This window comes from Anguilla anguilla, chromosome 7 (assembly GCF_013347855.1).
Source record: "Anguilla anguilla isolate fAngAng1 chromosome 7, fAngAng1.pri, whole genome shotgun sequence".
Taxonomy (NCBI): domain Eukaryota; kingdom Metazoa; phylum Chordata; class Actinopteri; order Anguilliformes; family Anguillidae; genus Anguilla; species Anguilla anguilla.
The window spans coordinates 17,669,088-17,683,919 of NC_049207.1; the positions used below are offsets into that span (position 1 = coordinate 17,669,088).

At 44.3% G+C, this 14,832-nt stretch overlaps 1 protein-coding gene across 1 annotated transcript in view; it reads left to right on the forward strand.

Moving 5' to 3' along the window:
* cacna2d4a (calcium channel, voltage-dependent, alpha 2/delta subunit 4a) overlaps positions 1–14,832 on the forward strand; it is a 110,474-nt gene that overhangs the window by 23,547 nt on the left and 72,095 nt on the right. The window contains exons 13-29 of the mRNA XM_035426459.1: positions 339–417; positions 976–1,109; positions 1,680–1,697; positions 2,395–2,472; positions 2,995–3,075; positions 3,538–3,612; positions 4,429–4,515; positions 5,233–5,304; positions 5,560–5,621; positions 6,352–6,419; positions 6,789–6,834; positions 8,290–8,387; positions 8,530–8,623; positions 8,744–8,836; positions 10,092–10,219; positions 10,597–10,671; positions 13,390–13,458. Of these exons, the coding sequence (XP_035282350.1) occupies positions 339–417; positions 976–1,109; positions 1,680–1,697; positions 2,395–2,472; positions 2,995–3,075; positions 3,538–3,612; positions 4,429–4,515; positions 5,233–5,304; positions 5,560–5,621; positions 6,352–6,419; positions 6,789–6,834; positions 8,290–8,387; positions 8,530–8,623; positions 8,744–8,836; positions 10,092–10,219; positions 10,597–10,671; positions 13,390–13,458 (1,357 nt within the window). The remainder of the gene's footprint in view (positions 1–338; positions 418–975; positions 1,110–1,679; positions 1,698–2,394; positions 2,473–2,994; positions 3,076–3,537; positions 3,613–4,428; positions 4,516–5,232; positions 5,305–5,559; positions 5,622–6,351; positions 6,420–6,788; positions 6,835–8,289; positions 8,388–8,529; positions 8,624–8,743; positions 8,837–10,091; positions 10,220–10,596; positions 10,672–13,389; positions 13,459–14,832) is intronic.

Genomic DNA, 14,832 nt, shown 5'->3' on the forward strand with positions numbered 1-14,832 from the left:
TCACCAACAACTGTCCAATCACCGTCACACAGGAGGGTTCTGCAGCCGTCAGCCAAGTTGAAATGTCAAGTTATTAAAACACAGCGTGCTTTACTTAAGCAGTCTTTGCACAATAAGTATAATGCAATAACCATGCATTACTTTAGTTAATATCTGTTTCACTCGTATTGAAGCGGTTTCATAACTCAGTGAATGGTTGGCTCAAAAGCCCATGTGCATAAAAACTATAATGTGCTGGTAAATGAGGCAAAAAGAAACATTTTTACATTTTCAGATTCTGGTTTGATGAGACGGTTCATTTACTGCGCAAGATGAACACCCAGACCTCTCTCTCCTAGGTTCGCGTTTTCACTTATCTCATTGGCCGAGAGGTGACGTTTGCGGACAATGTGAAATGGATTGCCTGCAACAATAAAGGTGGGTTCTATCTGTGCTTCTATGCCCTGGAATGGGCAGTGCTGCTCAGACCCCAAGCTGAAATGTCTAAATCAGTGGTCCACAACTCATGGAGGTTGTGTTAACACTTCAACAGGGCTGTGGAAATACATAACACATTTAAACAATCATATCTCAGTGATATTGGATTATCACTCATTATAATCCTTATTATCAGAGATTACACTTCAATATAATCAAGATTATTTCGAGGGAAGGCTAGCCAGTGTAGCAATCAGGAGAACTGTGCTGCCATCTGGTGGAGCTGTTTTGTCTTACAACAGTGAGGACTGAAATTCCACTGACTATACTCTCTTCCTCAAACGCTCCAGGGGTCATACGCATGAAAGAAGCACATTTTCAACAGATTTAACTCTTGATTATCATCAACTAGTTTTTTCATTTATCAAGCATTCCCACAGGGTATACGCCACAGGAAAGCTGACCCACACATGCAATGTGTATGAGCGAGACTAGAGTCATCATTAGTAAGATTACAGTAAGGTTACACCTGTCCTTTCTGTCTCCTTCACCTTGCAGGTTACTACACTCACATTTCAACCTTGGCCGACGTGCAGGAAAACGTCATGGAGTACCTGCACGTCCTGAGTCGGCCAATGGTCATCAACCACGACCATGACATCATCTGGACCGAGGCGTACATGGACAGTGTGGTGAGTGCGGTGGCTCAGGCTCTTACCGCACAGAGTGGCCACCATCTGTAGTGTACTATAGCGCCATCACAGAGAGCATGTGTGCGGATACACCCAGTACTGACAGCAGTACAACTTCTACAGATTCAACGGCTCTCTATAACAGTTTCATCATTGTGATGTCACCAGAGTGAATAGCAGCTGTAAAAGGTGATTCCCAAGCTTTCAGATGATTTCTCTTGTCAGAGGAGTCCTGTGTATTGCAGCCATGTTTCCTGGTTTATGAGCTGACCGGTGCACTGCCCTGCCTCATGTGACTGGAGCTCCTCTCCAGACAGTGGAGGCAGACTCAGTAACTGAGTCATTATGTGTCATTACACACCTGTCGCTTTGTATCTGTCACACTGACCAGCACCCTGCCATTGTACCTGCTTGTCCCTAATGCTCCTGCTGCCAATCGCTTGCTGTTTTGTCTCCTGTCCCCTGTCTGAGTACTTCCCTGTTTCTTTTTTTTTTTTGTGTGGCCCTCATCTGCTCATGCCTCATCCTTCACTGTCATCCTGTCATGTGACCCGTCACTCACGCTGACAGCTTCCCAACAAGGAGCAGGTAAACTCAAAGTTCCCTGAGCTTAGTCTAGCTGTTTTGGGTTGGGGGGGTTCTCGGAGCAGAATAGCTCACCGTAGGTCTTCTCAGTTCCCTTCTCCAGTAGTTGCACAGAGTGAATTGATGGTGTTTAGAAATATTTTTTACGTTTATGTGAAAACAAGAAAAGCATTTCTCAGGAAAAAATTAATCTCCCCATGGAGATGAACACAACAGTGATATACAGCACATATTAAAAAGAAGAAAAATTGTGTTATTCCTTGACTGCGGCAAAAAAAACTGGCGGGGATGTGTGGAAATTAATTTCCTATGCAAATCTTCTTAGCACAAAGGGAGCAAGGACATTTAACGCTGGAGAGAGGAGTAAGGACGCTGCACGGCAGAACAAATAGGATTGTCGCTGAGCTATTATTGCCCCGTTTCATAACACATAAATCTGTCTCCCACTCCCTCGGCCTACTACATCACGTCTGTCACTGAACGTCTGAACCTACTGAGTATCCCAGTCTCACCAAAGAGGTAGCGAATGAGAGCCTGATCCATTTCACCATATATGGATGGCTTACAGTAGGGTGTGTTAGATGAATGGAGCGATGGAGCCTGTTACTGTGAAAGCAGAGGATGTGCTTGCGTGTGGTTTTGGAATGGAGGGGTGTGCGAGGATTGCACTGCTGAGTCTCGCCCCTCCCTCTTTTCACAGCTGTTCAACACCCAGGCTCAGAGCATGCTGCTCATGACCACGGTCGCCATGCCGGTCTTCAGCAAGAAGAACGAGACAGTCAGTACACACGGGTTGTGGTTCGCTGGTTGGGGGGGTTTGGTTATGATGTATTGATAGAAGGGAAGGAGGCAATTGCACACGATTATAAACAGAAGGGGAGGATTTATGTAATATATGTATGAGCGCCATGGTGGTATAGCACTGTCGCCTGTTGCTGTGAAGGTCATGGGTTTGAATCCCGGCCGTGGCATTTCTGTGCAGGGGTTCTGTTTTTCCTGTGCCCATGTGGGTTTTCTCCGGGGGAGGGGGGGGGGGGGGTAAGTATCGCTGTAAATGAACATGTGTGCTCATTCAACCTACCCTGCATAAATTTTAAAAAAGAAAATATATGACGTGAGGGGCTGAGAGATGCAGGGCTTGGACATGATGCATTGGTAGAATGGTAGGGGCTGAGCACTGGGGGAGGGGTTTGGATGTCTCAGTAGATGGGGAGGAGTGGGCGGGGTTAGGGTATGATGTATTAGCACAGGGGGAGGACCGGAGTGATGGTGCGCTGATTTCCTCCCTCCCTGTGTGCAGCGCTCCCATGGGATTCTCCTGGGGGTGGTGGGGTCCGACGTCCCTCTGAGGGAGCTGATGAAACTGGCTCCACGATACAAGGTAGGCCTCGAGCCAGCAGAACTCTCAATCCACACGCTCAAATAGTGTTCATCCAACCTGCTCTTGGTCAGAGTAACACCATCTTTTCACATTCAAGCACTGATTATACAAGGTACCCCGGGCAAGTGTGCCTACACTCAATATAATGCAAGATGAGAGGTGGACAATCCAGGTTCAGAAAGTAAAAGTTCATCCCAGGATTTTGTTCCAGTCACCTGGATTTGCTAATGAGCACCATTCTTCAGCCAGGAGGTAGAGCTAAATCAGCTGGCTGAGTTCAGGGGTGGATGAAATACATGGCAGGACTTTTACTTTCTGACCCCTGGACTTTCCACCTCTGTGCAAGATCAGCATTGACTTTTCACACTCAGGTAATATCAGTACAAGCCACCCTGGAGTACCCTTCAGTCTTCAGCGCAGGTAGCGAATGCCATTGTCTGTCTCTGTCCATCTCCTTCGCAGCTTGGAGTTCACGGCTATGCCTTTCTCAACACCAACAACGGCTACATCCTCTCTCACCCTGACCTCCGACCTCTGGTATGCCTGTCTGCAGTTTACGTTCCTTCAATTCCTTTGCCTGAAAGAGGGCTTCATCCACAAGCAGCCAGCAGCAGCACTTCAGTAATGAGAGCAGAATATGACTGCAGTGCAGTCTCTGAATCACACAATGCCTCGACGTTCATACCAAACAAATTGGTCTGCGGTAACACTGTCACCATACCAGACGCCACCAAGAGATATAATTACCATCTTTATTTTTACCACTACAGTGAGTGAGAGTCATAGCTTAGAACTCAAACATCATCAGCTTTTTGAAATCATGATAAAATTATCGCAGAGATAGCAAACGGCACCAACACAGCCTGCCTTTTAAACTTGTTTTGTTTAAATAAGAGAACGGCAGCGTCCTTCAAGAGTGAGGCTACAGTATTTCTCACCATTGGCTGCTACTGGCTTCACATTAGGCATTATGTGGACATACATTTGTGTCACATTTCTGAAATGTGCTGCATGATTGTGTTGTGCTATGATGTGTGTCTGTGCGTGTAGTGATGTGAGTGTTTTTCTGGGGATCTGTGATGCATGTGTGCATACTGTGAATTGAATTCCAAATGTACGTAATGTCTGAATTGTGTGCTCTGCCTATGTGCGTGCTGTGACCTGTTTTCTGTCGTGTTTGCATTGTGATGTGTGATTACGTCGTGTGCTTCAGTTGTGGCATATGTTCGCGGCATTTGAGATTTGATGTGTGCTAGTGTCATGTGACCAATTTTTTTTGTTTTTTAATTCACCATTGTGCACCATTCGTGTCATGTTTGAATTAATCATCCGCCTGCTCTGTTTCTCCTCCAGTACAAAGAGGGAAAGAAACTTAGGCCCAAACCCAATTACAACAGTGTGGACCTGTCTGAGGTGGAGTGGGAGGACACGGAGGAGACTGTGAGTCAGTGGGGTTTGTGTGTGTGTGTGTGTGCTTGTCAAACATGAACTCAAGCTGGGATCTGGGGTAATGTCGTATTATTGCTAGCCTCTACGCTCACCTTATTGTTGTTGTTTGTCAGCTTGAGGCCCATTTACAATAACACTGGCTGTTCTGTACCTGTTGTTCTGGTTTTCTCAGGTACTTTAATTTTAGCCTTGTAATTAGCTCTGAATAAGTAGCATCTGCTCAAATACAAATGCAGATGCTACTTATTCAGAGTAGCATTAATACAATACAATACATTTTACAGTAATACATTTTATCTATTTAGCAGATGCATTAGCCAAAGCGATTTACAAAAGTGCATTTCGCATGGCAAAACAAATAGTTAAATCTGTTTGTGTGTATATGTGTACGTACTGTAATGTGGTACACATGTGTTTGTGTGTGCGTGTGTTTGTTTGTATCTGAGTGTGTGTGTGTTTGTGTGTGTATTTGCACATGTTGCTTGTGTGCCAGTGTATATGTGTATTTGTACATGTTTGTGTGTGTATGCACTTGTAATTGTATATGTGTGTGTGTATGTCTGTATTTGTACTGGTGTGTGTATTTGTATGTGTTTGTGCGTGTGTGTGTGTGTAGCGTGTGTGTGTGTGTGTGTGTCTGTATTTGTACGTGTGTACACGTGCACGTGTCGTTTGTGTGTGAGCATGCTCATGTATCTTCTCCTGCAGCTCAGAACAGCGATGGTGAAGGGCGAAACAGGCACATTCTCAATGGATGTGAGAGCCTCGGTGGAGAAAGGGGTGAGTGTGAACCAATTTGGAAGGGCCTGCTTCTTAATGCTATCACAGTGCCACATGTGGGAAGAGAACCCCCATCTCAGGGTTCAAGGAAAAGCTCATTAAGCACTGAGGCACACAGCATTTGAAAGCTGCAACAGTAACACAAACAGCATTTGTGCTATGCCTACATAGTGCTTGGCTGTCAGTCAAAGAGTGATTGCTGTACCTGGCGAAATTAGCACTCAATAATCTTATTTTTCTTTGCTCCCTCCATAGAAAAGAGTTATGTTCCTGACAAATGATTATTTCTACACAACTATCAAAGACACTCCTTTCAGGTAGGTGTGACTGTCACACACATGAAAGAAAAAAATGACACCACCATAGACAATAAACCTGCTATAACAAAGACGATAGGAGGCCTTCAGTGAGAATTGTGTTTATGTTTTAAACATGTTTGTAAAGGAGACGTGAATTATATTCTTTATGTATCATTGTCCCATATAGAGCTTAGTATGACCATTGTGTGAACCCAGTTATGACTACCCAGCAGTTAGCCATTGGGTAGGTGACAATGTCTATTATTACAGATGCCCAGTAATATCAGGGTCATATCGGCCAACAACAGCTCCAAATAAACTAATGGGCGATATGATGACGCTGCATACATGCATGAACTAGGCAGCATATTCAACGTGCTACTGCTGTTGTGAATTAAATGAAAATGTCACAGTCACAATGCAGTATAATCAGTCATCTGAATCTCTTACTGTATTTATCATGTTTTAAATGTATTATTTTTACCAGCCAAACTCACAAGCAAAACTGCAGTTTGCATTTCAGCCATAACATTAAATAGGGCGGTACCAGCATCAGCCAGTACAGCCAGTCAAATACCCGTTAGTGATACTGGTCCGGTTTTGTCATTGTGTACCCCTCATTGTTATAATGGGACTTCTGCTTTAGGTCACGCCTGTCTGATGTGATTGGTTAATCCCTGTTGACTGTGCTTGGTTGCTGCACCCGATCACAGTAATACTGCTCACACTGTATGCTGTCTGTCCACAGTCTGGGCCTAGTGCTGACCCAGGGCCATGGCGAGTACATTTTCACGGGCAACGTTTCCATTGAAGAAGGTACAGTACCCTTTTACCTGCGCAGACTACGCCCATTCACCCCTCATACGCAAGTCCCTGTGAGATGGAGATATCCATCAACAAAACTAAGGGCGTTGGCTGGTTGTTGTGTTTACTGTACGCATGTTGAAAAGCACAGTCATCTCAGACAGTGTGTGAATGTGAACAGTTGTGAGAAGTGTGGCATGAGCATTAATTACCAATGCCAACATGCGTGTGTGCATGTGTATGTCAGTGTGTCTCAGCTATATATGTCTGAGATATATAATATCATATAAGAAAGAAGAGAAACAGCCTGACTGTTTCTCTCCCTCCCTCCCTCCCTCTCTCCCTCTCTCCCTTTTTCCCTCCCTCCGTCCATCCCTGCAGGACTTCATGACCTGATGCAACCTGACCTGACCCTTGCTGACGAGTGGTAAGTGTGATGGGAATTCCTCTGGGTCTATCCATACTTGTCAGTCAGTTATCAGAGTCTATTAACATCTTGTTCAGGGCAGTGTAAATTCCAAACATTGCTCACTTACTTAGTACTCTGTATAAGTGGTACCACCATAAACATTTTTATATTTATTATCTTATATTTGAATCATTTTTTTCCCCACAATCTTTTTCCTTCATTTTGGAATGGCCAATTTCATTCATAAGCCAGATTCACTGCCACAACCATCTCCATCCATTTTGGAAAGTGCAGACAAGCCTGTACTCTAAGGGCATACTCCTGGTGTAAAGATTGGGAGGGGGGGCTCTGTATAGTTTGTGAGATGTGAGAATTAAATTGTAGACTCTAAGGAACTAGTGACTGGAGAAGGACCACAAGAAAGTTTGTTTCATCTTAACAACTTTCTGAATAAGTGGAACATTTTATGAAACAGGTAAACATTAATTTCCCACTACACCACAGTACAGTTTGAGACCAAGGCTAATATACTCCATTCACCAGAGGCTAGTTAGCTATTGGCTTTAATTGCTATTACCCTGTTACAGTTTGCAAGCTTGTAATGTGCTCTGGATTTTCAATTGAATTGGCTTTCTTCAATAGTCTACAGTATGAAGGCACACATTAACCCATGTATTTATTTTATTTTTTAATAAAATAAACTATCAAGTGGAGGGTAATCAGCTTCCTAACTCACCTCTCACATCGTAAAATACTGACGAAGGCTGGACACCTCAATGCTAAACTGGCTAAAAGAGGGGGGAAAGTTTTTGTAATTGACATGCCATTGACCAATAAATGACCAACAAATGTCATGTCATTGATAGAGCAGGTCCATCAGAACTGATAATTATTATTGCTAATTATTGGTTTGTGAATGATTGTTTATGAGTACTTTGGGTGAGTGTGAGGAGGTCACTTGTTCAATTAAACCTCAATACCGGAGTCGTTCTCAATGAGGGGGACAATACTGTCTGCAGAGATTACTGGAGGAGACAGACCAGGCATTTCCCTTTATTGCATGGGCTGCCTCCCCGTGCCAAAGGTTCTCCCCTAAAGCAATGCCCTGCGGAACAAGTGCTTCTGTCGTCCACTGCCCTCACTCCGCAGTGCAGCAGTTGGGATTGCTCAGTCATTGCGAGTCGTGACCCTGAAATGCACCACACTCCCTGGGGTCCACATGTGCACTGCTCTGAGGGTGGCCATCCACCCACATCCAGCAATGCATCAGTCTGGATCTGATACCAGACCATGGGGCACCTCCGCACACTGGAACAGCATATAGATATTTATCAGCAATATTTATCTTATGTTTATTTATTTTATATCTACCTTAGATATTTATCAGCAATCAGAAAAGTACATGAACATGATTTTTTGCATTGTTTTTTAATCAGATAGAAGCACTCAACACTGGGTTATTGTTTCCTGTAGGACATACTGTGAGACAGACATCGATCCACAGCATCGCAAGTTCAGCCAGCTTATGGCGGTAGTTCGCTACCTGAGAGGGGAGGAGCCTGAGCTGGAGTGTGAGTTACTGCACTGCGCCTCTCACAGATCACGGCCAATAAACATTCATAATCACTTTATGATGAGGTGGATTAGCCATTTATGGTACTGCGAAGCACTGTTGTTCAGGACAGCTGACTTACAATGGTATCCGTTTCCTAGGCGATGAAGAGCTGCTGCAGACGGTTCTTTTTGATGCCGTGGTAACTGCTCCCATGGAAGCGTATTGGACAGCCTTATCGCTCGATGAAGCCGGGTACCATCTCTTGTCTGTCGAGTGTTCCTAGTCTATTTTACAGCTTGTTGTGCACGCGTTAAATTAACCACCTCACTCCTCTCACCTTTCCCTTTAATGCCACTACTCCACCGACGGCAGAATTGAGGAAGGGGTAGAGGCGGCTTTTTTGGGAACACGGGCAGGACTCATGCGGCTCACCAGATACGTCGGCACGGAGAAGCGCGTGGTAAAGTGAGTCACACCAATCAGCACAATCCCATACAGCATTACCACACCTGTGTACCTACACCGCAGGTACAGTCCGCCAAAGGCAAAATTCAATGATGAAAAACAATGCTTATGGAAGTGCAGTTGCTGTATGGAGCAGAGCTGTACGAGAACAGGAACTGTGCGTTATTCCTGTTCCAGTTTCCTCTCAACACTCCACTTGCAAAGTTAATCTTCAGAAACTTTCATGCGGGAAAGTGGGCTGCAGTGGCAGCCCGGGCCCGTGGGCCTGCCTGTGTTATTAAGGGCCAAGCTGCCTGGGGTATTCTCAGCACTCACTGAGAGAGAAGGAGTTCTCTCAACTGGCACCAGCTCCCAGCATCTGGGTCTTCTATTGATCCACAGCCCTGCTGTTTTTACACATGAAGCACAAGCGTGCAGACAGGCTGCTTACAGGAGAAGAGCACAAACGTGCCCCATCGCCTCTGATCTAACTTAATTACCCACTTCTCCTCCTCACTTCACCCTCTCAGGGTTTGGTACAGCAGCAGCTAATAGATCTGTGCTAATAGACCTGTGCAGACTTATGACAGGCAAAGGCTAGTTTGGTGGGTTGTGACAAACATGACTCAGAAATTAAACTAACAAATTGCTGCAACCACTGTATGACAATTACAAGTCCATGTCACTTCTGAGGGGAATGATTTCAGGCCCAATATCTTACTTAGTTACCTGTCAGGAGAGGCTCATGGGACACTGCCATAGCCAACGCCTATGCAAGCTGTGATTAATAGGTCATCAAAGGCTTTGATTAATTGTGGCCCCAGGACAGTGTGCATTGCCAGATCAGAGCTGCAATACCAAAATCCTAACAGCTGGTTGACTGAGCAAGTTAACACCCAGAGAGGAATAAATTACTGAATGTGAAGTAAAAAAATCATTTGAAATTGCCTGATAATTTACTTCATGGGTCACACTCCAAATTGCTGTTGAGTTGTATATTAAACTAACAGCTTAAGTGCTTTGTTTACGTATGGTGAAACAATAAAAATGTCTTGCAAGAATATCTCGAAATAGAATTGTGGCCTAATAGGGCCCCCTTGTGGTCATAATTGATATAGAATGTTGATGGATCGCTGAAGGTGACTGATTTAAAAAAACAACAACAATTGGCCTTGCAGTATGATGTCATTGGACTAAGCTTGAACAGATTTCTTTTTTCCACTCCATCCCTGTCTCATCCACCCCCCCCACCCCAAATTGCTCCCCAACTCCACAGGAAGTTCCTGACCTCGTCAGACAAGGAAAACCTCTTCACAATGGACCACTTCCCTCTGTGGTATCGGCGGGCAGCGGAGCACCCGCCCGGCAGCTTCCTGTACTACATCCCTAACCCAGAGAGCCGAGGTACCGCACCCGCAGTCCCACACAGGCTGTCACCATGACAACAGAATCAGCAGCCCTCTCACCAAAGCTCTATATTCAGGCACCCTGTATCACAGCCATGATCGTAAATTCCATTACAAATGTAAAATAAACGAACAAAAAAATGACACACACTTCATGATCAAAAAGCAAAGACATAAAAATGATTTCATTCTAAATGAATAATCCTTGTGCCATGATGAATGTGTAGTATTGTACAGATACAAGCTATGGCACTGTCCTTTTTAAAAAGCTGGATATTAATGAAAAGCCTCCATGCTGTGGGGATCCCTTTGTGACCGACTACCTCTAATGGTGATATGCTGACCAGGGCCCTAAAACAGACCTGCTTTCCTCAGATGTTTTCAGGGACTATGAATACAACTATAGCGCCTCCCCCAGGCTGGAGGACCTTGAGCAGGAGTGCGAGGATGGTACTTAAACTGGCCCTCCTGGCTCCATGGCATGCTCCTATATGCTTCTGCATGGGCCAATACTGTGGTCTATACATTCACTCCTAGGGTTGCTCCTCTGCATGACTCTGCTATTAACAACATGCATTCCACATGGAGTATGGACATAAAATGGGGCTGGTCAATCTTATCAGAGAATTACCAGTACAGGAGCAGGGTTTTCCTTTAGCCAAGCACAAAAACAACGGATGCAACTAATCAAGGTACAAATCGAAGAACATGATTACTTGATTAGTTGAACAAGGTATTTTAGTTCTGGATTCGAACAAAAGCCTGCAGCCGCACCAGCACCTTCTCAGGAAAGATTGGTCACCCTGACTTACAGTAACTGAATTAGTTCAAAGGATCCCTACCTATCAACTCCAGTGGATGTGCCTGTTAGACAAGGTCACAGTGGGTGTGTGCAGAGATGTTAAGGCCATTGATCTGTGTATCTCGGAGGACTGAAGGCTTTTAAGAGTACAACACAACCAGCCCTGGTACACAGACACATCTGAGTGTCAGTATCACACTGGCCTTGAGGACTGTGAAACCAGGTTACATCTACTGCTGACAACAGTGAGACCAGCTGTTGTTCATCCCATTGCCTACAGCAGGCTACTATTGAAAGTATATATCATACACAATCTGTTCTACTCCGTACAGGACGCAAACAACATATTATCCAGTTTATTTGTGTGACTCGTAATTTTAAGGCAATGTCTGATACGAGAACAACCGAACATTATAGTGAATTCGATGTTGAATTTGTTTTGTTTCTACCAGATCACGCAAAATTTGGGGAGAGGAAATATACAAGAGGAGACAACTGTTGTTCTCCATTTGGCATGAGCAGTAGTTAATATTCCATAAAAGGTCAAATATTTTAATAATTACCCTGGTCGCTATATGGAATACTATATTAACCATGCTACAGTATTACACACAAAAACGTTCACTATTAATAAGAAAAAAAGCTACTCACCATCTGTGCGAGTACGGGGCCTGCTTCAGCCGCTGTATCTGCACAGCCCGCAGTCCCTTCATAGCAAGCTCCGGTCAATATCCGGTTCAGTGGCTATTGTGATACATCGATGATGTATGATGCATCTCTTATTGGATACAACGCTATGACTTAATTGTGCACTTTGAAATATAGTTTTGTGCCTGCGTACATGTAGCTACTGGTATATTAGTTAACTAACCAACTACCTGGCAGTTGTGAATCATACTAATTACCTAAGACGGTTTGCCAGCAATCCTTGCTAAGCAATTAAGACAGCTAGCATATTAGCCTGGGAAATATCTAGGTAATAGAGCTAACTAGTGTAAGGGCGTGGGTAAGTGCTTCGTTTCTGCAGTGCTCGTATAGAGTGAGCAAAGTTCTGGAGACGGCCAGCCGACACAAGGTTTCAGCCTTTTACTTGTTTATTCCTTGGAAGAATATGGACGGCGTTTACTCGCATTTGCAATACAGCATTGGTTATCTATCGCGTTTAAAACTATCTGGTCCGCTAACAGTCTTCCCTCCAATCCAAAATATCTGTCCCACCCTCTCCCTGACTCTCGCGCCTTTCTTTTCTTCTTTTCCCTCTCACACTTTGCACCACCCCATCTATCTACACTTACGGAAGCCTTCCCAGTCCAAAAAGTATATCAATGGGTACAGCAGTTCAATCTCACGTCTCACACTACCTAGCTTGGTATACCAGTTGGGATTTACATAGCTAATGTTAGCTACATGTACCTAAATAAAGCTAGATTTCAACGTGATAACAATGCTAAATTTGATTCTATTCCAATTGTGTACATTTGGACTTATGTAATGTTGGCGCTACAGATTGCTTTGAATATAACACTGGGTTGCGCTTAGCAACGTATGTAGCTGCAGCTAATAACTTATTTAGCCAGGGCAGGCTGTGCAGGGATAGCAGGCTGTGCAGTTAGACTGGCCATGGGGCAGGGTGATGGATATCAGTGACAAATGTGGTGCATTGTGCATTTCTCACGTCCAGTGACTGCGCTACTGAGCCAGGTGTCAGTAGCTGTCAAAGCTGAAAAGTATGTGGAACAGGAAAGAAAGACTTTCAGTGGCTTGACCTTGTGCGATCAGTTCAGGGCATCACGTCCTCCCTTTCATCCAGAAAGATAGGACAGAGTGTGAAGCGAATAAAGTTTACCTGTCATAGCCAGTGGCAAATGGACACAGACCTATGGTTGGGAGCCCCTGACACAACCTACCCTGTCTCTAAATACACAACTGCTAATAATGTCATAGACATAGCTGAACATCTGCGTCTCCCAAAATCAGGCAAGACTATGGTTTAATCCTGCTGAGTTTAATGACTGCACACCACCATTTAATGACTCCCTACCACCATTAAAGACATTTTATCAAACACCCAGGGCACAGTGAATAGGGGAGATAAGGTGAATCAGGCAACTCCACTGTGATGACATGCAGCATTGTTCTTCATGGGAACCAGGCTGGCATGAATTAAGCCTTGCCATTTGCATGGCATTGCCTCTTGGGGATATGGCATTTATGTGAATTCATAAATGACCTGTCATGAAATGCCTTGCATTTCCCCGTGCCAATGACAAATATTGGCCTCTGCGCACTTAAAATGGCTGCGCAGGACTGCGTTTGGGGATGCCTTACGAGGTGAGCTCTGTCTGACTCCTGTCTCCCTGTGACAGATGGGAAGGGAGTCGTCGCCACCACAGCCGTGACGGTCACCATCGACGACAAGATGGCCATTGCGGCAGGTAAGACACATGAGGGGTATCTTTCTCTCCATTTCCCCCGCCAGGGGCAGAGCCTGTGGTTGGCAGCAGGGGAGTAGGGTTTTTGCTGGACAGAGTTCAAGCAAACGTTTGCTTAGTGATGCTTGATGAGCAGCATATTCCCTCCAAAAATTTCCTGACCTCTGAGCTCCCTATGTTCCTTTGTGTACTGTCTGCTAATGACTTCCGGCAAAGCTGTAAATGTAATTACTGCAATGGCAAACACGTGTTACAAATAAGAGTCGTTCTGTGAATTGAGGGCGCTATGACAGTAATTTATGAATGATAATGAGTGCATGGGAATCTTCTATACATCTCCGGGGAGTTGTTCCTCAGCCGTATGACATTGCTAATTTACATTCAAAGGAGATTCCCACTATCTCTGCTGAACTGTGCTGCTTTGACAAGTTCACCGTGGCAGGCTAAAACAGGCTATTCAGAAACACAAATCAAAAGTAGAGAACATGGTGGGCCCCTGTAAATGTACCAGGAAACCTGTGGACACACAGAACAATTACATAAATCTCTTTCAATTGAAAATGGTACTGAATTAAATATCCAGTTGCAGACTTTTGGCGGCCGCCTCATCACATAACCATAATATAAATTATAAGCTATTTGTAATCTAATAATATACAAGCTGCTAAACCACTGTATAGCTCCATTTTTTTTATGTGTTAGAACTAACGATATACAGACAATATAGAAAAATAGCTTGTGCCGTTCATGGCAAACTTGGAAGATGAATGTTGCTGCTACGCATGCAGGTCAGTAGCTATAGTTGAACAGCATTGCTGAAACTTTCCAGTGTTTTCTTTTAAGTCACCCCAACAAAGGGGTTATAATTAGCCTCCACGCAGACAAAGTCACAGGCTTTTGACATTAAAAATGTATGTATTCAAAATGTTCTGGGGAAAAAGGTTCAAGGTTCATTCACATACAAATTGTTCTTTGAAAAGCCTTTGAATGTATTGAATACAAGTTGCTACTGAATGCCACAGCAAATATAAAACTCTATTCTATAATTCTACAATAATTATAGAAGACATGTATTGTATGTAACTTAATACACCACTCTTAGAAATGTTTGTAGCCTGGGTGACATTCTTGTAGCTTTTGAATTTATCACGTCTGTCCTTGAGTCTGTGTGAGCTGTGTCCTGGCCGAACGTAGCAATGCTTTGAGGTGAAACTTTCATCAGTCCTAATTATCCCATGAGGGAGGCAGCCAGAGACGCCTGCTCATCCTTCTCACTAACCGATACTGACACTCCCATCAGCTCCACAAAATGCTAAAGCCAATACACATTCGGTCTCCAAATCTGTCTCTGATTTTAAACACGCAAACTCCTGCCGG